This window comes from Morus notabilis, unplaced genomic scaffold (assembly GCF_000414095.1).
Source record: "Morus notabilis unplaced genomic scaffold, ASM41409v2 Scaffold135, whole genome shotgun sequence".
Lineage (NCBI taxonomy): Eukaryota > Viridiplantae > Streptophyta > Magnoliopsida > Rosales > Moraceae > Morus > Morus notabilis.
Genome location: NW_010367319.1, coordinates 259,114 through 282,275, shown reverse-complemented (window position 1 = coordinate 282,275; position 23,162 = coordinate 259,114). Strand labels below are relative to the sequence as shown.

Sequence of the window (23,162 nt, the reverse complement as noted above, 5' to 3'; positions counted from 1 at the left end):
GTGCGTGCCCCTGCCTGTCCGTGCTCACCAGTGCCCCCCGCGCGCATGCCAATGAGCCCCCGCACGCGCGCGCCAGTGCCACCCTACGGAAGAGAGAGAGAGAGAAGAGGAGAGAAGAGTGGCGGGGGCGGCCGGAGAGGGGAAGAAAAGAGAGTGAAGGGAAGAGAGACAGAGAGAGAGAGAGAGAGAGAGAAGAAGGGAAGAGGGAGAGAGAGAAGGGAAGAGAGAAATAGATAAGGGAAGAGAGAGAAAAGAGGGCCGGTGGCGACGGGCAACGGCGGCGGCGAGGGGAAGAAGAGGCAGAGAGAGAGAGACTTAGCAGGAGAGAGATAGAAAGTGGCGGGAGAAAATGAAAAGGAAGAAGATAGGGTATATTAGATCAGACTTATTTGCGACAACATTATCGTCGCAAATAAGTTTGAAAATGTCGTCGCAAATAATCATTAATTCCCGCGCTTGATTTTGGTGAAATCTTAAAAAGATTATTTGCGACGACAAAGAGAAAATGTCGTCGCAAATAATATGAAATTATTTGCGACGACTTTATCGTTGCAAATAAATGGAAAATGTCATCGCAAATAATCATTTTTCCCGCGTTTAGTTTTTTGGTGAAATCTTGAAAAGATTATTTGCGATGACAAAGAGAAAAAGTCGTCGCAAATAAAGAAAAAATGTCGTTGCAAAAAATGGATTACCTTGGCGGCAAAATTCCGCGCCTTTAAAATTTGCGCTCCAAAATTATTTGCGACGACATTGAAGTTATTAGCGACGATATTTAAGTTATTAGTGACAATATGATTATTTTTTTAAACGATGAGTAATTATAACGACATGTCGTCGTAAATATTTTATTAAATGTTATCGCAAAAAATGTCGTCGCAAATAGCCTTTTTTGTTGTAGTGTGAAAAACAATTCAAAGAGAAAAGAAAATAAAAGAAAAGCACGTTTAAAACTTTTTTTTTTTTGGTTAAAGTAACCTTGTGGTTCTTTTTATCTTCCTTTTCCTAGGAATGATTGAATGACCTTTTTCTTTTTTTTACCTAGGAATGATTGAATAACCTTTTTCTTTAAAAAAAAAAAAAAAGAATGAATGGAAAAAAGAAAAGAGAAAAAACATATCCAGTATATGAGATGGGAAACGCGGAGAGTATGAACTCAAGAGAAGCATCCACTTTGTATGGCCGTTGTGCACGGACGCCTGATACGCTCCAACCGCATAGAACACTCACATTATCCAAATCCCTCCACGTGGTAAATGACCAAATTGGGCCCCACTTGCCGACGTGCCCCTCCGTAGCCACTCACGCCAAGGCTGACGTCGTGGTGTTGACGCAACCACGCACCACTCGTTTGACGCGTATTGCCCACCTTTATCCCCAGATCCGACGGTTCAGAACTTCTATGACAGGGACCTTTTGCTAAACCTGATCGCAGGCCCCCCGCCCCCCAATCATTTTTGCGCTTCTTGGTTTCCCAAAAGTGTCCCCATAAAGTATTGGTATTGCTGTATAGGATCGATTTATCTTACTATTTGCATCTCAAGCCCATTTGTCAATTAACAAGGCATATAGGTCCTTCACGCCCTTGTTTTTTTTTTTTATAGTTTGAAAGTAATTATTTAGGAAAAAGAGTTGTCAAAATTGTTTTTTTTAATAATAATTTTATTTCATACAATGTGGGATTGAATCTAGCCCCTTTCAAATTCAAGTATCACTCTGTTTCATTCCATGTCGTTTGGCCAAGTGGTCACTTATATTAACTATACGTGTTTTTTACTTTAATCATTTTATCATGATGTGTTTATATTAATTTTGTTAAAATAAAAACATTTCAACTTGACGAGCATGATTACAGTTATAGATCTAGTAAAAATATCGAGAAAAACATAACAAAATATCTATGGTGATAAATAAAATAGTTAAAACCATAATCATTGCTTGGACTAAATAATATGGAGAATATCAGCTTGCATTTTATCCGATAATTGTGCACATGACATGACAACTAATTGATGAGTTAATAGATGGCTTGAAAGATGCTATCTTCTTTTGACTTTTGACTTGTACATTTTTCCTTTGCTGCAAATACGACACAATGCCGAATATTTTGCATTTTCTTAATAAACTATGCAAAGAATTCAAGCATATCTTAATATAGTACGATGTAAAAGTAGAAAGGATTTATTCATTGAATCACTCTTAACTTTCTTCATCAATACCACATCCGTTTATCCTATTTTTTCTGCCTAGCTAGCCACCTTGTTTCCTGCGTTTAGTTTTATTACTTGTACATCCTTACCTTTGACAATTCCAAACTCATTAGTAGCAAAAGAGGACTTTGATAATTCCAAACTTAAGTAGTGGTAAAAGAGAATTTTTTACCATTCCAAAAATACATCAGTCACAAAAAGTACAGGATATGTTAACCGATTTTAAAATTCATGATTAACGTTCTATTAGCAAGAGCTTATTACATCTTACTCTTATATTTATGAACATGTAATGATCAAAATCATATCAAAATAAGAAAAATATATAAAACTGATATAACCTAAAAACAAATCTGATGATTCAAAATAAAATTCTGTGAATAAAGTATTTTTTTTAATACACTACCGTAAAAACTCAATTTAAGAATTATGGAAAGGTTTCAATTGCTTCTTAGTGAGGTAATTAAAATTGCAAAAAGAAAACACACATAAAATTAGTACTTGAAAGTAATCTTATGCTTACTTAGATAATTGGTGAATGTTACGTGGTCTTCTAAATAAAATGATTGTCTTACTTAATAAAGAAAAAAAAAATAATGAAAGGCATAGTTGATATTTCATTATGTGAACCATATGCGTATTTGAGCTACCTACTTGTCACATCAGACGTCCATTTTTGTTTTTGTTTTTTTGTTTTAAGACCATTTAAGCTATTTAGACGGAGAGAATGGTTTTGCCATAATTTAATGTAAATTTCCCAGAATAAAAAATATATTAATATATTATGATCTCCATTCAAGTTGATGGTGACATGATTTTTCCAATTTTTGATGAGAATTCCCCAAAATATAAGATTTAAACGTATGAACGTTATTTTTATGGATTAAAATATAGTCTCTAATCCCTATAATAGGACATGGAAAAACAACTTTTCTAGTCGAGGAGCTCTACTTGCTTACGTCTTTGATTTTTTTTCCTTTTCTTTTTTTTTAATAATTGAAATGGAAATTCCAACCTTAAAAAAAAAAAAAAAAAAACCTCTGGACTTCGAAATTGGGGACAAGGGGACTGGGGTGGCTTGTCTTTGAGTTATTGTTTTGTCTTATTAGGACCTCGTTTATTTCACCGATTTGAGTTTTTAATTTTAAGACCTCGTTCATTTTGTGAATTCGAATTGAGATGTGACATTTTCTGAGAGCTTTTCATTGTAGTAAAAAAAGTTAGATGTGACATTTTTTGAGAGCTTTTTATTGTAGAAACTTAGCCCCGTTTACTTCGCTGATTCGAGTTTAGAATTCGAGTTGAGATGTGATTTTATGTGAGAGCTTTTCACTGTAGCAAAAAAGTTAGATGTGATTGTTTGTGAGAGTTTTTTACTGTAGAAAAACTTGAATTCTAAACTCGAATCAGCGAAGTGAACGGGGCCTTAAAACTGAAAACTCGAATTAGTGAAATGGCCCTGTTCATTTCGTTAATTTGAGTTTAGAATTCGAGTTTTACTACAGTAAAAAGCTTTCACAAACAATCACATCTAACTTTTTTACTACAGTAAAAAGCTCTCACATAAAATCACATCTCAACTCGAATTAAAAACTCGAATCAGTGAAGTGAACAGGCAAGTTTTTATAGTTAAAAACTCTCAAAAAATGTCACATTTATTTTTTATTTTACAATTAAAAACTCTAAAAAAATCTAATATTTTAACTCAAATTGTAAACTTCCTGCTTCATTTATATATTCGTTAATTATTTATAAATAAATGTATAAGAAGAAGATTCTTGGCAACTACAAGTGACTGGCCTCGTTCACTTCGCGGATTCGAATTTTTAATTCGAGTTGAGATATGACATTTTGTGAGAGCTTTTGACTGTAGTAAAAAAAGTTAGATGTGACATTTTCTGAGAACTTTTTACTGTAGAAACCTAAAACTGAAAACTCGAATCGGTGAAATGAACGAGACCTTATTAATCCAGAGGCATTATGCATATTATGAGATGTACAAGGTGGTAAAACGAAATACCGAAAAGTTAAAGGGGTTTAAGAGAAAACAAATCCGGTTTAAATATCTAGAAAACGAAAGCTGTGTGGGGAGGAGAAGTGAAAAGCTTAGGAATGCCTGGAAATCAGGAGATTATGAAACGGCAATGATGAAGCGAATTCCATCGTCGTTTTGAGAGTTCTCTTTCTTTTTTCGACTAGAGTCTAAAACCAAAACCAAAACCAGCCACCGTACGGAACCCATTCCTTAGTTGGCTAGTTCTAGAGCCTTTGCTATTGTCTTCTTCTTTTCCGACTCTTTCGTAATTCCAAACTTTCTCTCTCTAAATTTCTTGTTTTCTCTCTCCTGAATTGCGGACATGGCGGAGTCGGTGGAGCTACCAGCTCGGCTTGGGATCCTTCCGTTCAGGAACAAGGTTCTCTTGCCTGGCGCCATAATTCGAATTCGATGCACTTCGCCGAGCAGGTACTTCGAATTCAAGCCCTTGTTTGCGATCTCAATCGATTTTCTCGTCTGTATTTTCATGGAGATATTATGCTTCCTCCGCTATGCTTGTCGAGATTTTAGTTTTCTTCCCTCGGGCTTTTTGTTGCTTTGAGGGGAGCTTTTGAATTGCGATCATGTGGAAATTTTTGAATTTTGGCGTTGAAATTCGTGTGTGAACTCAGCTGACCTGAGCCTTGTTCGACTTTTTTTTAATCCGAAGATTATTTTTGTATTGAATTAAGCAAAGGAATTCTGATTAATTAAGGTGAATTCCTTAAAAAAAAAATCAATTTTTATTTCTGGAATTGGTAGGACAAGAGAAGAAGATTGGAATTTTATGGAATTACTAAGGGCTCGTTCATTTCGCAGATGGGAGTTTTCAATTCGAGCGACATTTTCTTAGAGTTTTTTTAGTGTAGTAGAAAAAGTTAGATGTGATATTTTTTTAGAATAAAATACTGTAAAAATCTAAAACTGAAAACTCGAGTCGGTCAAATGAACGAGGCCTAAAATTCTGTAAAGTTTGTTTGATAACAAAATGAAATGGGCTGATCTGCATTCTGGTCAATGCAGTGTGAAATTGGTGGAGCAAGAGTTATGGCAGCGGGAAGAGAAGGGATTAATTGGCATTCTTCCTGTCCGAGATGCCGCTGAGACGACAACTGTGGGGCCCGTGTTATCTCAAGGTGATTTTGACTTGTTGTTTATTTGGTGTGGAAAGGAAAGCTGGCTATACTGAATGGAATCCGTTTTGATCAGGTGTGGGAAGTGATTCTGGAGAGCGGAACTCAAGAGTTCAAGTGGGTACCTCAGATTCTCACAAGCTTGATGGGAAAAATCAGCAGGAAGCTATTCATTGGCATACAAGGTATAATCAGATTATTCATTTGCTTTTTTTTATTTTTTTATTTTTTATATACCTTGTATGGTGTAAATAGCAAGAATATTTTGGCATTTCAAACAGTTTAGCACGCTTAATCATGTTCATGAGTTATCTGGTTTGTTCCTATATTGTTGTTCTACAGTTAACTTTTTGGGTGTGTTTGGAAGGTGGTCGTGTATCAATTGTGATGGTAAAATTTGATCTTTGAATTCTCAGGGGAGTTGCCGCTCGTGCTTTACATTTGTCGAGAGGAGTGGAGAAGCCGAGTGGGAGAGTTACGTATATAGTTGTCCTTGAAGGCTTGTGCAGGTTCACTGTCCAGGAACTTAGCACAAGGGGAACATATTACAGTGCAAGGATATCTCCTCTTGAAATGACAAAGGCTGGTAAGTTTATTAGTACTTTATTTTCTTTTGGCTGATGATATTTGGTTGTTGGATTACAAATCAAGCAGGGTTGAAACAATGAGCTTTAGGCTCTAACTTTTTGTTTGTTTTGTCTTTAAAATTCATTATTATTTTTTTAATAGAGATGGAACAAGTGGAACAAGATCCGGATTTCATAACATTGTCTCGCCAGTTCAAAGCAACCGCCATGGAGTTGATTTCTGTTCTTGAGCAGGTGAAACCTTAAACGTATTATTTTTTATTTTATTTTTTTGTGGAAGCTTTCTTAGCAAATGAAAAAAATTACGTCATATTAATAATTCTTGTCCATATGGTTTTTGGTCTTATCTGAATGCATACTCATGGCCATCTGCATATATTAATTTGGAAGCATTTCTCCGTTATTGTCGTTTGTGTAATGATTTTTCTGTAGCCAGTTAATCCTTTCCCTCTTTACTATTTAGATTTTATTGCCTGAATTTTGATCCTTATATATATTTCTGTAATCATGTTTGTCATCAAGTTTGAGGCAGCTGTTTATCTATTAATGGCTGAAAATTAGACATTTTATATCTTTTCTTAATTTGTTGATATGCTACTTGTTTATATATTGGAGCTTGTCTATTGAATTCTCACTTAATTCTTTCTGGAAAGGCATTCTTCTGTGAATTGTGATAGCTGTTTGGTGCCAAGAAGAAGTACATACGTCAGTATATTTGGAGGATGCTTGTCGTTATGCTGTTGCACAGACTGCGTTCTAGATTCTGTTTTTGTTATTCTTTTTTGGGTGGGCTAAGGACTATGGTGGCTGTTGATTGTAGTATTTTACCAACTACCTTTTTGTTTGCTTTATGATGTTCTTTTGGCATAATATTGTCACGTCTTTCTCTCTCATTTCCACAATCAACTTCTGTTTTATTTCTTTTCACAGAAACAAAAAACTGGAGGCAGAACGAAAGTTCTTTTGGAGACAGTACCAGTTCACAAGTTGGCAGACATATTTGTTGCTAGCTTCGAGATAAGTTTTGAGGAGCAACTGTCTATGTTGGACTCAGTTGACCTGAAAGTACGGCTTTCAAAAGCAACCGAGTTAGTTGATAGGCATTTACAGGTACCTGTTGATTTACTTTTGGTTAATGTCATCACCCAGCTATCACTATCTTCTGCCTACTTCTATGGAGTCATTTTAATGCTACATTTGACAGTCCATACGTGTAGCGGAGAAGATTACACAAAAAGTTGAAGGTCAGTTGTCAAAGTCACAAAAGGAGTTTCTTTTGAGACAGCAGGTTAGCTCTCACATCGTATGTTGATTTTCTGAAGCAATGAGGGATCCAAAATTATATTGACCGTTGTGTCTGCATACTTTCTCCACTCTTTTCCCTTCACTCCCTCAAACAAGACAGATATCTCTTTTTTCCCTCCCTTTATCTTCCTTCTGTTTTTCCCCCAATCATGGCTGTTCACATATTACATGTTCTTAAATCAAGCTGCCTTGTTAATCTATTATTTGTTCTCTTCATCCTTGTTTCAGGATGAGCTATTTCTTGGGATAAATTTCAATTTTGTTTTTTATGGATATATTTAGGAAAGGGATTTAAGGATTGTTGATCTCTATGATCTTTATGAACCGCAGCATTTCGTTGTAGTTTCTTCCTTGTATTTTGTCCTTTCTGTTTGGTATAGGTAGATTTCTGGTCTTCCTCTTGGGTTTTCTTTCCATTATATATATTTTTTAGATTTAGTAACATTTTCTTGTGCCCCCAAAAAAACTCCTATCCAGATGAGAGCTATCAAAGAGGAGCTTGGGGACAATGATGATGATGAAGACGATGTAGCTACCCTGGAAAGAAAGATGCAAAGTGCAGGAATGCCTTCAAATATTTGGAAGCATGCACAGAGGGAATTACGGTATGATCTTTTAAGAACTCGGAATAAGCTATACGTACATCATTAACATTATGGCAACACTAACTTCCCTTGTCGCAATCAAAGTAGTTTTTTGTCTCATATATTCATACTTTAGATATAACAAAATCTTGTGCATGCTTTTTAACTTATAATTGTGGGAGTTTTTAAACATAAATCTCATGGTTGCGCCTCTTAGTCTTAACTCTATTTGTTTAGTATTTATTTTGCCAGAGTTAGTTCCAGATTATTATTATTATTATTTTATCATTTCTCAATTCGGATAGCATTAGTCCTAGATTAGTTAGATGGTTCTTGCCTAAAACCAGGAAGGTCTAACCCTACTGTCCTTGTACTTTAAGGAGCCATGTGAGATAACAAGCACTTTAAGGAGCCACGTGAGATAACAATCTTGGGTAGAATTAGCCCTAGATTAGTTATATAGTTCTTGCCTAAAACCACAATGCCTGATCCTACTGACCGTGCATTTTAAGGAGCTATATGACGTAACAATCTTACAACATTCCAGATTGTTAATCTGTCTAATAACTGATCGCTTGCCTACATTAATTTTAACGTCCTTTCCAACCTTCATCTGTTTGATTTTAGTTTTATTTTCATTTCTCACCGAGACTTCTTTGTTTTCCCAAGATCATTGCCTCAATAAACCTCTCCAGTAGCAAGACTTATTTGATAATGAAGAAAAAAACATATATTACCTTTTGAAAAACTTTCAGAATCACTATGATAACTGATAGAGGATAAACTGTTGTCAATGAGCCTGTGAGTAACATAAAGTAGACTTTCTGTCGAACGTATAAACAAATGTGGAAGATTTATTTCATGTATAATTTTTCCTTCTCTTCCATGTGCCTCAGGAGGCTTAAAAAGATGCAACCCCAGCAACCTGGATATAATAGTTCACGAGTTTACCTAGAGCTTCTCGCTGATCTTCCTTGGCAGAAAGCCACTGAGGAACTTGAATTTGATTTGAGAGCTGCCAAAGAACGCCTTGATATTGACCACTATGGTTTAGTCAAAGTCAAGCAGCGTATCATTGAATATTTGGCTGTTCGCAAGGTGATCATTTTAGTTCTTGTTGGCCCATAGTGTTCTATGGCGTGTTAGGTTTGGAATTCGATGCTCATATGGTTCAGTCTTTTTATTTTGCAGCTCAAACCAGATGCCAGAGGTCCTGTGTTGTGCTTTGTTGGCCCGCCAGGTGTTGGGAAAACGTCTTTGGCTTCATCTATTGCCGCTTCTTTGGGAAGAAAATTCATACGCATATCTCTTGGTGGTGTCAAGGATGAGGCTGATATTAGAGGGCATAGGAGGACATACATTGGAAGTATGCCGGGGAGACTCATTGATGGGTTAAAGGTAGTTTGATAATTCAATCTTTAAGAAATATTCAACTACCAAAAAATAGCTATGACTGTTTAGGCTAAGTTTAATATTTGAAATTATTTGAGAAATATTAAACTGCCAATGTAATATCTCTTTCCTTCTATTATATGCAAAAGAGCCACAGACGCAAATCAATGTAATATCTATGACTGTTTAGGCTAAGTTTAATATTTAAATTATTTGGTATTCCAGAAAGCAGGTGTCTGTAATCCTGTCATGCTGCTGGATGAAATTGACAAGACGGGGTCTGATGTACGTGGTGATCCAGCTTCAGCACTATTGGAGGTTCTTGACCCTGAACAAAATAAGACGTTCAATGATCAGTATCCTACTTTCTTAATTGTCTTTTGGTGACTCGACTGTCAATAAACTTGTTTCATTATTATTTGATGTTTTTTCTTTAGACTTGTTTTTCGACCTTGCTTTTACCGATGAGCAACAAATTCCTAGAATCCAGCTTCTAGCGAAGGATTAGTCCTATATACATACTCTAAGAAGTGTTGTAAAATCTTTTAGTTAACAGCACAAAGTTTCCTTGTTTTTCCTCCGGTCCGCGCAGCAGCGCAGGGAGTGTATAAGGACCAAGATTTCTAACTAGCCACGAGCCTTTTTATACTGGATGATCTTTATGATCATTTACAAATGTTGTATAGACTTTGTAGATATACTATTTCCTACTTTGAGTAGGCATTCTCAGGGATGCGAGTATATCAAAGTGATTCCTTAATAGAAGGTCTATAGCTATTTGAATGTTCCATTTGACCTTTCAAAGGTGGTTTTCGTGGCAACTGCAAATAGGATTCAGCCTATTCCTCCACCACTCTTAGACAGGATGGAAGTCATAGAGCTGCCTGGATACACATCTGAAGAAAAGCTGAAGATAGCTATGGGTCATTTAATTCCACGAGTTCTTGATCAGCATGGCTTGACTTCTGAGTTTCTCCAAATACCTGAGGTAGTCAATTTCCCAGATAATGCTTTTACGAGTACACTCTTAACTCAGTCATTTTCAGAAATGTCCACGCATGGAAGATTATGCTAAGTGCTTTTTTCTTATAAAAATTGACATTTATTATATCAATTTTAAAGCCAAATTGTACTGACTACATTAAAATGCTTCTTTATGGTGGCAGCCCATTGTGAAACTTGTCATTCAGAGATACACTAGAGAAGCTGGTGTTCGAAATTTGGAAAGGAACTTAGCGGCTTTGGCTCGTGCTGCAGCAGTAAGAGTTGCAGAGCAAGAACAAATGGCCCCTCTTAGCAAAAATGTGGAACAGCTTGCTTCACCAATTATAGAAAATAGACTGGCTGATGGAGCTGAAGTGGAAATGGAGGTCATCCCAATGGCTGTAAATAATCATGATATATCGAATACATTCAAGGTTGTTTCACCATTAATAGTGGATGAGGATATGCTGGAGACAGTCCTTGGGGTAATTATGTTTCCCACTTTTTTCCCCTTTTCGTTTTCTATTTATTTTGTGCTTTAAAGTACCACTTTTATGGTCTGTGACGTCCATCTTACTGTATTTGCAACATCAGATAGTGCTTTATAATGAATTCTTTCTCTGAACACAATTCCAGCTATTCAATAGCTGCGTTGTTATACTTCCTTTTGGCACACGAGTGATGGATTTCGGTGGTTAACAGTATGCTCGTGGAGCCTCTTTTTTGCCAAATATTTCCATGTGTCACATCCTTAGGCTCAAGCTTCTAATGTATAATGTTATCCAGGAACTAGGGCAAGAGCTTTAGTGATCCTTTTTTTTTCTTCAGTTGCAAGTTGAGAGTTCATCATGTCTACAGATCTGAGGTTGTTGTTGCTATTGCATGCAGCCTCCTAGGTTTGATGATAGAGAAGCAGCAGAGCGAGTTGTAGCACCTGGTATATCTGTTGGGCTTGTCTGGACTTCTTTTGGTGGAGAGGTCCAGTTTGTGGAAGCTACAGCAATGGCAGGAAAGGGTGAATTACATCTAACTGGTCAGCTGGGAGATGTTATTAAAGAATCAGCGCAAATAGCATTGACATGGGTAATTCTTCTAGGCAAACTTCTACATCCTCACTAAGTGAGAAATTAAATATTTCTGCTGTTTCCTTAATGATCTTGCGTTTCAATTGTATCTTGTTGCTTGTGTAAGCTGGATTACCAAAATGATATATTCATACACACGAATATAGATTTATGTGTGTGAGTGTGCTGGAATACTTATAAGACAAAGAAAATATGTGTGGCAGTAATCAACTTAGTCTAAAAAGAATCAATTCCATCTTAAAGCTAAGAGTTATCTGAACCTAGAGATTTATAATTAATTAGGAATTTACCTCTTTAAGTTTGCATTCGGTATTTGTAATAATAGTTTTCTTTGCTCCTCATTGTCATCATTTTTTTTTTTGGGGTGTTGAATAGTTAGTTTGTATGTTATTGAAATTGAAGACCGACTTTGGTGCTCTAGGTAAGAGCCAGGGCAACTGATCTTAAATTGGCAGCTGCTGAGGGAATCAATCTTTTGGAAGGTCGAGATATACATATACATTTTCCTGCTGGGGCTGTACCCAAGGATGGGCCATCAGCAGGTGTGACACTGGTAACTGCACTGGTTTCATTGTTCAGTCAGAAAAGAGTAAGAGCAGATACGACAATGACAGGGGAAATCACATTGAGGGGTCTTGTCCTACCCGTTGGTGGCATCAAGGATAAGGTGTGCTTTACTCACCTGATAATTCTCTCTTGATGATGTGACACTACTTATAATTTCCTAAATGCCCCCGAGCTATTAATTTTAAAAAATCGGGTAGCAAGTTGACACAAAATCAATAGTTTGGGAGCATTTATAAAATTACATCAGCTTAGGGGGTGTTTTAAACGATTTAGTATAGTTAAGGGGTGAAATGAACCCTTTTCAAAATTTAAGGGGCATGTTGAACCAAGATTCATAGTTCAGGGGGCATTTGTGAAATTAATTTGAAAAATATCTGGAATCCATCTTAAGGCTTCTTGATTCTCATGGTTCTTAGCCTATAGATGTAGACCCAAAGGCAGAATCATGTACAGGTCGTGATTTTGTAATTTATAATTATTTTTGCTCGAATGTGATCCATAATTTAGTTGTCTTTATTTCTCTATCCAACTGAACCTAGATTGGACAATGTTAAACATTGATCACATGTGGACATGATATTGTATGTAAGTTACATATTATTGTGCCAAATGCGCTGTTATTTCATGCATTATTAACGGAAACATTTTGTTATTCCTCAAAGCTATGCTTAAGCTTTATGTTGCCCCGAGTGTAAATGCAGACTGGTGAGTGCAGTATGGGGCTGATTTAGAATCTGAATTTGTGCAGATATTGGCAGCGCATCGTTATGGCATTAAAAGAGTTATCCTTCCAGAGAGAAACTTGAAAGATTTGGTTGAAGTACCACCGGCTGTGCTAGCCAGTCTAGAGGTAATTTGTTCTAAAGCAATAGAAATTTTAAGGACATATGATTTTCAAAAAGTCAAAAAAAAAAAAAAAAAACTGCAGGCTTTAGTTAAAGTAAAATATAATGATGAGACATGACTGAGCGGCACAAAGATGAAATTAGACCAGATGAGATTTTCCATCTCAAGTAATTATTTTGGTGATGAGATCAGAGCATCCATGTGATTTGGTTACTCCATGGATCTTTGATCATTCCCATATGAAACATTGCTGTGAACCGGAACGTATGTCATTTTGTTAAAATCTTTTGCAACAGATTTTACTCGCGAAGCGAATGGAAGACGTGTTAGAGCAAGCTTTCGAAGGTGGATGCCCTTGGCGACAGCTCTCGAAGTTATGACACACCTTAATGCTTCTCTAACTTGCAAAATCGATTAAATTGCTTTACCTGGTTGTCTCATCTACATAGCATGTAGCCCTTGGTATTTGCTCGGGAGGAGCCTTCGGTGAATTCGAGAAAACAGAATGTTGATCAAGTAAACACGGCCATTGAGTAAATATGTAAAAGGAATTCATCTCGTCGCAAATGTCCAAGAATCCAACTTCTTTTGAGATTTTGGATGGAAAATTATAATTGACTGATGTTTTTTTTTCTTTTCCTCCCGATGTCAAATTGTATCTTAGAGTACGGCAGCCGCTCCTGGTCTTTTTATCACTTGGTGCTTTATGTAATTATAAACTACTTGTGTATTAACTATTCAATTGAGGAAGGGACAGATCCCCTATTTATGTGTTTCCCAAATGTGGTTGTACAAAGCCCTTTACACGGTCGATTCTGCCCTTTGTCTGAAGACACTTTCTGTTGGTTCACGATTGGTTTGACTTCATCTTGCCTATACTGTTGTGGTATATGACGTCCACACACAACTTAAAAACCTTTTTAAACCATAGAAAATTGGTGTGGCTAAGAGCTGGAACATTATGGATATCCTCTTAAAATCTGTTTTAAAGAAGTAATTACATAAAGTGCGATTCTGTTTTATAACCTGCATACGTTTTCATTATAGCATACTGACCCAATCCTCCAAAAGGAGAAGGATGAAATCTGAAAAAAACTACATTTGGCTAGTTAGAGCAGAGTTACAAGAATTATGGTCCACTGAACACCAACAAATTGGGATTGACCGAGCTAAGCTTTTGGGGAAAAACTTTTTTTTTTTTTTTTTTTTTTTGGTGGGAAGGAGGTAACATTCCAGGTCAAAGCTCTGCAATTGTGGGTACATGTCTTGGCAAAAGGCCCATCTTCCATGTTGGAAGCTAGTCTTTAGGATAATCTGGGTATGGAAAAATACTAGCATCCCTTTTACTCTTTGTATGTTTGAAATGTAGAATTCACTATTTCATTTTCTTTTTAAATAATGATATAGAGTTTACATGTTAAACAGTGAATAAAAAAAGTAACAAAGAGAGTGACAAAGTAATACTAGTATTTTTCGTATGGATATGTTTTAGCAATCAAACATCATACATATATGGCCTCGTTAATTTTGCGGATTCGAGTTTTCAATTCGAGCTGAGATGTGATATTTTTTGAGAGCTTTTCACTGTACAAGAAAAAGTTATATGTGACATTTTTTGAGAGTTTTTTACTGTAAAAATTTAAAACTAAAAACTCAAATCGGTGAAATGAACGATGCCATGATAATGAAAAACATCATAGATATATAATTGTGAAGGCTATTTATGTCTTTTAACGTAAAATGATTATTTAACTAATTTTTAGAAAGCCTGGTAATTTACTTTAAAAAGTCCTGCCAAATCCCATTATCAAAAATAGAAAGAGGAAAAAGTCTTCATTTTGTCATATGATAATTGGTTGTCGGAAGTTCTAAAACTAGCAAAGACCAAAAATTGACTTCTTAAGATCCCTGTTCTCCAATCTCCTGCCAGAGATCCTCATCTTGCTGATTTAGTTACAACTCCAATTCCATGCTCACCAGTTCATCTGATTTAGCCATCTAATCAGAATTCCAATTCCAATTCCATGCTGATCTTCACGCACGATATTCCTACCGTTCCATGTTTGTAATCTCTTTAACTTCTCTCTATGATTAATTGTGTGGGTTTGTTCTATACAATTGCAAATTCTCATGAGGTAGTTTGTGCAAATTTCCTGATAAAAGCGTCAATAGATATTATCCTTTTAGGACATCCGTAGGAAGGACTTCATCCCGCAGGACCTCATTATTCGTTGGACTCCTAGATCTTGTAATTTTGATGTGCATAATCTAAGTAAATGGTATCTAGGTTCGTTTGTTTTTGGGATTGTGGATGTTTCTTGTTTACCTTCTCTGTTTAATCGGATGTTGTAGAGTGGATTAGGTGGTAGTTGTGCTTTCTTTTTCCATCTCTCGTTTGTTTGTCTGCTGTCTTTGTTTCTGCCTTTTGGCTTTAATGAAATCTTTTTATTAGCAAATATATATATATATATATATATATTATATAATAATGCAATCAGTCGATTTTTGAGGTACTCGAAAAAACGAAATATGTATGTGTATGTAAATGATGTAATCCGTTAATTTCTAGATAAAAGAAAAGTATCTGAAAGTTAAACATAAACCAAAGGTGTGTGTATATATATAATTTTTTTTTTTGCCAACTTTCTTAATTTCGTTTTCAGAAAACACATCTTACCTATTGCGGGGTAGGCAAATCTTTCGTTCCACTTTGCAAATACGACCTTTTTTTAAGACTTGTAATGCATTGTTGGCTTTAAATTATATCTACGATAATAATTTATTTTTTAAATTAACAAAGATGACATAAATATAAAGCTGCTAGATTTTGGTGGAAGATTAATTAAGTTTCTCTTTTATTATTGTTATTATTGTAATATTGACGCCTTCTCAATTTAATTATGGTCTCTCATTGTGTAGACGAAATCATGTTGATCAAGCGCACACTCAGTACTTTTGTTAAGTAGAGTATTTTTGGCCACGAATATGGCTGCTGCTTCTCTTGATTCTTCCCCTCTCCCTTGTTTAAAAAAGAATGACGTCTTTCTTAGTTTTAGAGGTGAAGATACTTGTTATAATTTTACCAGCCATCTTTATGCTGCGCTACGCTGAAAGGATATCGAAACCTTTATAGATAACAGACTTGAGAGAGGGGATGAAATTTCGCCTGCACTTTTGAAAGAAATTGAAGAAGCAAAGATATCGGCAATCATTTTCTCAAGAAACTATGCCTCCTCTGCATGGTGTTTGGACGAACTTGTGCACATAATCCTATGCAAAGAAAGGAATGGACGAGTTATTTTTCCAGTCTTTTACCATGTGGATCCATCCGATGTACGGAAACAACGGGGCAGATACAAAACTTCATTTGCTAAAACTTAAACAACGTTTCAAGAATCAAATGGACAAGGTTCATGAGTGGAAGGCCGCATTGACAGCAGCTGCAAATCTATCTGGATGGAGTTCACTAGACACATGAAGTAAGTACTATAACTTCTATTTTGTCCTCTTATTCATAGCTTAGATTCATGCTAGAAAATCACTATGAAATGTCTTGCAATTTGATAGAAAGTTGTCATCTGCACTAAATGGGCGTGTTCATCTGCACAACTCAAGTCATGTATGTGAGAGAAAAATATTATAGTAAAAAATGTTGAATTTGAATTTATGTGAGAGAAAACACTGTAGCAATCTGACTCGAGTCATGAAATAAACAAGACCTAAGTGGTAAATGAAACAAAATAGTGGATTAATGTCTTAACAATAAGAGTCACAAGAATTTGTCTTCTCCTTATCTTGTAGTTTTACTTTTCTCTTAGGGTGCGTTTGGTTGCAGCGACGGAATGGTAATGGAATGGAATTAGAATGTGCTGGAATTATAAAATGATTCTTTTGTTTAATTGGAGTTATGGAATCAATACCTGAATGAGGATTATACTGTTTGGTTGACAACGGAATGGAATGAAAATAAACTGTATTTTGACAAAAATACAATTTATTAATAATCCTAAATAATTTAATATTTTAATCAATTAAAATAGTAAAAAAATAATTTAATTATTGAAAAAAACTTTTTATTTGAAAGATAATAATTTAAAAACTATATTTCAATTGTAAAAAAATAATATTTAATATTTTTTATGTAATAATAAATTATCACAAGCTCAAATATGATAACTTTTGGCATCTACCATGATATGTTTCTTGAAAAATATAACTTTAGCCCCTGTCAATAATAATAATGACAATATATCATTCAACTGCATATATAATCCCAAAATATAGTCATATGCCAAGTGAAGCAAGTTCCTAGTTAATACAATTTAACAAAGTGAAGCATAATCATAACTAGTTACAATATCAAAAGAAAGATATCACATGCACCACTATATCAAAAGAGAAATGCATAGCTCATACATCACTATATCAAAAGATAATCCGGCTATGTTTTTTCACTGAAACTAAACAAACACTCCTAAATATCACCAGTAAGCAAAGCTCTAGCCCACTCATCTTTTTCATCATCAGGGATACTAAGCATCATCCTTTATCATCGTCTGAGCTACCTTATGTCGTTCCATTGCGTTAATGGTTGTGGTCTTTTGTAGCTCATCCCTAATCCGACTGTGTTTTTCTGTCATGTCTTCACCGATAGTCCGACTTAAACGTTTACTTGCCTTTTCAATAACACCAGCAAGTAAAGTAGATGATCTTTCAATGGCTTTATAAGCCTCTGCGTTGTTTGTACTTTTCCTTTTTCTTTTAGACGACCCTTGAGATTGAGCTTGAGTTTGAAGAATAGCCGATGCTTGTAAAAAAGACATTGATTGCGCTTAATCAACATAAGTAGTATTGTGAATGTCATTGAAACAATCATCGTCAATATTAATGTCATCATCTGATTCTTTTTTAAGTTCCTCAATTACATCAGCAGCAGCCTCGGCACCCCTACTAGTTGCACGATATTTGCCGAAAACCCCATACACAAGTCATCATAGTAGGGAAAAGCCTTGGTCTTAAACGGTAATGTTTCCTTGTGACTCTAAATTTAATACAATGAAAGATTAAACTAGATGAACAACTTCTATTATTATAAACCATATTATTGAATTATATTATAAGTACCTTGAGATATGCTTCCCACACCGGCTTCTCAGCTGTAACCGTTTTTCTATCTGGATCCCATCCGAAACCGCTACAGTTAGGCCCGGTTAGCATTTCATGCACAATTTAAAAATGATTCTTCAAAGTTTTCATTCTTGACTCTATGTGTGGCCTAGCTAGTAAGTCAGATCCTGGTAATCTGCTATGAAATTACCTTCCGCTTTATATGTTCCCTCGTTATGTAACTCCATTAAAGTCTCAATTAAGAATTTATCCTCATATTCATTCCAAAACCTTTTATTTTGACCTAGACCTCTGGATTTGGAAATGTCCATCCTAACAATAGCAAAGAACAAACATATATACAATCAATAATCAACATCCTCTATGATTATATAATTAGTAACTTGCAAATACTATAAATAAAAACAATTCAAAGCGATGTAACTTACTAGCTAGGCCACACATAGAGTCAAGAATGAAAACTTTGAAGACTCATTTTCAAATTGTGCAATGCTAACCGGGCCTAACTGTAGCGGTTTAGGATGGGATCCAGATAGGAAAACAGTTACAACTGAGAAGCCGGTGTGAGAAGCATATCTCATGGTACTTATAATATAATTCAATAATATGGTTGATAGTAATAGAAGTTGTTCATCTAGTTTAATCTTTCATTGTATTAAATTCAGAGTCACAAGGAAGCATTGCCGTTTAAGACCAAGGCTTTTCCCTACTATGATGACTTGTGTATGGTTTTCGGCAAAGATTGTGCAACTAGTAGGGGTGCCGAGGCTGCGGCTGCTGCTGTTGTAATTGAGGAACTTGAAAAAGAAGCAGCTGACGACATTAATATTGACGATGATTGTTTCAATGACATTCACAATACTACTTATGTTGATGAAGTGCAATCAATGTCTTTTTCACAAGCATCGGCTATTCCTCAAACTCAAGCTCAATCTCAAGGGTCGTCTAAAAGAAAAAAGAAGAATACAAACAATGCGGAGGCTTATGAAGCCATTAAAAGATCACCTACTTTACTTGCTGGTGTTATTGAAAAAGCAAGTGAAGGTTTAAGTCGGGCTATCGGTGAAGATATGACAGAAAAACATAGCCGGATTAGGGATGAGCTACAAAGGACCACAACCATTAACGCAATGGAACGACATAAGGTAGCTCGGACGATGATAAAGGATGATGCTTTAGTTTTTTACTTTTTTAGTATCCCTGATGATGAAAAAGATGAGTGGGCTAGAGTTTTGCTTACTGGTGATATTTAGGAGTGTTTGCTTAGTTTCAGTGGAAAAACATAGCCGGATTATCTTTTGATATAGTGGTGTATGTGCTATGCATTTCTCTTTTGATATAGTGGTGCATGTGCTATGCACTTTTCTTTTGATATTGTAACTAATTAGGATTATGCTTCACTTTGTTAAATTGTATTAACTAGGAACTTGCTTCACTTGGCATATGACTATATTTTGGGATTATATATGTAGTTGAACGATATATTGTCATTATTATTATTGACAGGGGCCAAAGTTATATTTTTCAGGAAACATATCATGATAGATGCTAAAAGTTATAATATTTAAACTTGTGATAATTTATTATTACATAAAAATATCAATTATTATTATTTTACAATTGAAATATAGTTTTTAAATTATTATCCTTCAAATAAATTTTTTTTTTCAATAATTAAATTATTTTTTTACTATTTTAATTAATTAAAATATTAAATTATTTAGGATTATTAATAAATTGTATTTTTGTCAAAATACAGTTTTTTTTCATTCCATTATTTTGTCAACCAAACAGTATAATCCTCATTCAAGTATTGATTCCATAACTCCAATTAAACAAAAGAATTAGTTTATGATTCCACCACATTCCAATTTCATTCAATTACCATTCTCATTAGCATTCTTATTACCATTCCGTCACTGCAACCAAACGCACCCTAGGTGGAATGGCGTTTCCTTTCCATTCCATTCCCCCCCAACCAAACGCAGCCTTAGATCTTGGATATTATTAAAGAATAATGTTCGGGATAACAACTCTAATCTCAACTTTTTTATACCAACTTATGTGGCATGTGAGTTGTCATTTTCTATGGTAAGTGTTTAAAAGACTGATATTAATGTACTAATGAAAAGATAACAACGTATCATCACGTAAGTTGGTACAAAAAAAATTGAGATTACACTTCCAACAGTTTTTCTTCACCTCTTCGTGGTTTTTCTTTCGTTTTTGCTTTTACTAATGCATTATAGGTCATTTTTTTCTTTTTTGTGGAGAAATAATGCATTGTGGATCTTTCTCACTACTATTTATTGTTTTTCATACATGCTTGATAGGGATGAATCAGAGTTGGTTGAGAAAATTGTTGAAGGTATTACAAGGAAATTGAGTCTTCTTTCCTCAAATATTGGTGATGATCTCAATTCTTTGGTTGGTATTCATAAACGTGCTGAGAAACTTATATCTTAACTAGATATTGGCTCTCCTAATGTTCGCACTGTTGTGCTTTGGGAAATTGGTGGTATAAGAAAGACTACTCTTGCACATGTTGTAATCAGCCAAATCTCATCTCAATTTCAGGGTTGCTGTTTTCTTGCAAATGTTAGAGAAGAATGGGACAAAGGATGAAAGAAATATGATTTACAAAATAAACTTCTTTGCAAACTAATGGGAGATGAAAATTCACGTACAGGCATGACCCTGTTCGAAAAGTTGAATTTTTACAAGGGAAGAGTGCACAAGAAAAGGGTTCTTATTGTTCTAGATGACGTGAACGATTCGAAGCAATTAGAAATTTTAGATCACCATTGCTTTGGCCACGGAAATAGAATTATTGTGACAACAAGAGATAAACAAGTCGTGTTTAATGACGGAGCTGATCATGCGATATATGAAGTTGAGGGATTGAACGTTGATGAAGCCCTGGAGCTTTTTCGTTCGAGCACTTTGAAAGGAACCAAGAAATAGTACTACCTCTGGAAGAGATTATCAGGAAGAAAAATTAGAAAGGGCACTCGTAAATTATGCCGATGGAATCCCATTGGCTCTTAATGTGTGGGGCTCCTTTCTTCGAAATATGAGGAAAGAGGACTTGGAAAGTGAACTCAACAGACTCTAACAACTTCCCAAGACCGAAGTTCATGATGTGTTGAGGAGAAGTTACGATGGACACAAGAAGGATGTATTTCTTCATATAGCATGTTTTTTTAAAGGGATGCACAGAGAGTGTGTTGAAGAAATTTTGAATGCTTGGTGGTAGTTCCTACACAAACAAGAATAGATAGTCTAGTTGATAAGTCTCTCGTAATTGTGAGACCCAACAACATACTTTCGATGCAGGATTTGATCGAAGAAATGGGCCAATTGAGCGTCTCTCTTCTTGCAAAAAGCTTGGGGGAGTCTCCGCCAACATGTGTAAGTTGAAGTCTGTAAGAAGTCTCTCTCTCTCTGGTTGCTCGAAGTTCAAACGCTTCCCAAAAATCAAGGAGCCTATGGACAGTCTGACCGTCCTTGAATTGGATGGAACCACAATTAAAGAGCTACAAAATTCGTTTAGAAATCTGACTGCGCATCGGCACTTGAACCTGTGAATGTGTGAAAACCTTGAGAAGAGCACGTATGATATGATCAGCAAATTTTGGCAGATTTGAGTTTTTAATTCGAGTTGAGATGTGACATTTTCTGAGAGCTTTTAACTGTAGTAAAAAAAGTTAGATGTGACATTTTTTAAAACCTTTTAACTATAGAAACTTAAAACTGAAAACTCAAATCGGTGAAATGAACGAAGTCTTAAATTTTACAGTAGTCTCAACCTTCGTCACCACCGTGGAGAAACAACATGGTGTGCAGTACCAACTGACCTTCCGACTCCACTCTGTTTGTTAAGAAGGAAAAAAAATGGGAGGGAATAAAAAATTATAATGCATAAAAAATTAGAAGGATATAAAAAATTTTAATTTTTTTTTATTTTTTTGCCTTTTTGAGTCCTTGTCGATTTCGAGCACTGCAATTCTGATGGTAGGGATTTTAAACTTCTTTATTGGCCCCATTACATTACCGGTGGATTAATTTGGCACTAAATTGAAAGTTCAAGGACTTAATTGTCAACATAAAAAGATTAAGGATCAATTTGTCACTTGTCAATCAATTTGTCATTTGTCAACTTTTAGTTATAGAAATTAATAGGCTATAACTTGTTAAGTTATGGTTCATAACTAGATAAGTTATGGACAAACTTGTTAAGTTATGGTTCATAGCCGGACAAGTTATGGATAAAAATGGACAATAACTTATCAAGTTATGGTTCATAACCTGACAAGTTATGGACAAAAACAGTAATTTGAAATATTTATTAACTTATGTAAACTATTAATTTATTAATTTTAATTCATCTTAAGTCTTGACATATTTTCCTCTCTCTCAAAATCTTACCTTATATTCAAAGCCTTCTATAGCAATTACATAAAACTTAGATATTAACTTCCATAAACAGATTGCATTACCGAGGTTGTAGAATTCGTCAGATTTTTTATTTTAATAGGAATTGACATTACGAATAAATGATAGTATTCACCAGTCACATGTATGATCACTTTTTTTTTCCTATTTTTTTTTTAATAAGAGTGCTCAGAAATTGTTCGGTTTTATAAGTGTTTTTTAGAGATGAATCTCTTGATTGATCAATGATGTATCAGAAAGCAATTAGAAAGAGAAATCATCCCTTTTTTAAAGCTTTCTGATAAATCATTGATCAGAGTAAAATTCGCTTACGTAAGGAGACTAATATTTTGGAATTAAAAGAAAATATATATGAGTTGACATTGAAAATAAATTCTAATCGGTTAGAGATACACCAAAAAGCTATAGAACAATTGCTGTACCTATAGTTTTTTGGTATACCTCTTATCCGATTAGAATAGCTATTCTCCTCTTCCTTCTTTTTTAGCTGAAGTATAAGTGCGACTAAAATAGTTATTCAACGAGTTATATATTATAGGATCACTTGGTATATGACCCAAACGCAATTGGAGAGCAAAATAATCTCTTCATTTTCTAGTAAATCTTTATACGACCAGAGTTTGGATATATTTCTATGTTGAGATTAAGGTTGTTGTTTCTTAAAGTACTTCCAAAAAAATAGTGACTAAATGTGAGTAATTTGGCATGGGAGTTTCTAGTTCAAGTTCTCATTCCGACTGTGTTTCTATTCCTAACGTCAAATAGGTTTAATTTCTAGTTCTAGTTCTGCGCAATATACAAATATAGATATACATATATATAGATATATATAGATATATATATATATAGAGA

The 23,162-nt window shown here is 35.0% G+C and overlaps 1 protein-coding gene and 1 long non-coding RNA gene across 2 annotated transcripts; both read left to right on the top strand.

Moving 5' to 3' along the window:
* Positions 1-4,310: 4,310 nt before the first annotated feature.
* Positions 4,311-13,510, top strand: LOC21406119 (lon protease homolog 2, peroxisomal). The gene is made up of 17 exons (XM_024174914.1): positions 4,311-4,674; positions 5,269-5,381; positions 5,455-5,563; positions 5,795-5,964; positions 6,108-6,199; positions 6,896-7,075; positions 7,170-7,253; positions 7,748-7,875; positions 8,751-8,952; positions 9,046-9,252; positions 9,472-9,602; positions 10,021-10,234; positions 10,413-10,715; positions 11,119-11,313; positions 11,737-11,982; positions 12,631-12,732; positions 13,025-13,510. Exons 1-17 carry the CDS (start codon positions 4,568-4,570, stop codon positions 13,106-13,108), a joined length of 2,667 nt encoding a protein of 888 aa, XP_024030682.1. The 5' UTR covers positions 4,311-4,567; the 3' UTR covers positions 13,109-13,510.
* Positions 13,511-14,557: 1,047 nt separating this feature from the next.
* Positions 14,558-21,488, top strand: LOC21411013. The gene is made up of 3 exons (XR_002903470.1): positions 14,558-14,789; positions 15,648-16,207; positions 20,189-21,488. It is a non-coding gene; the product is annotated as an uncharacterized LOC21411013 (long non-coding RNA).
* The last annotated feature ends 1,674 nt before the right edge of the window (positions 21,489-23,162 follow it).

What these genes read in the sequence shown, in the direction of transcription:
- LOC21406119 (XM_024174914.1), top strand. Translation starts at nt 4,568, where the DNA reads ATGGCGGAGTCGGTGGAGCTACCAGCTCGGCTTGGGATCCTTCCGTTC. An exon ending in TCTTGAAATGACAAAGGCTG is followed by an intron (nt 5,965 to 6,107) that starts GTAAGTTTATTA and finishes TTTTTTTAATAG; the next exon opens with AGATGGAACAAGTGGAACAA. An exon ending in CTGTGCTAGCCAGTCTAGAG is followed by an intron (nt 12,733 to 13,024) that starts GTAATTTGTTCT and finishes CTTTTGCAACAG; the next exon opens with ATTTTACTCGCGAAGCGAAT.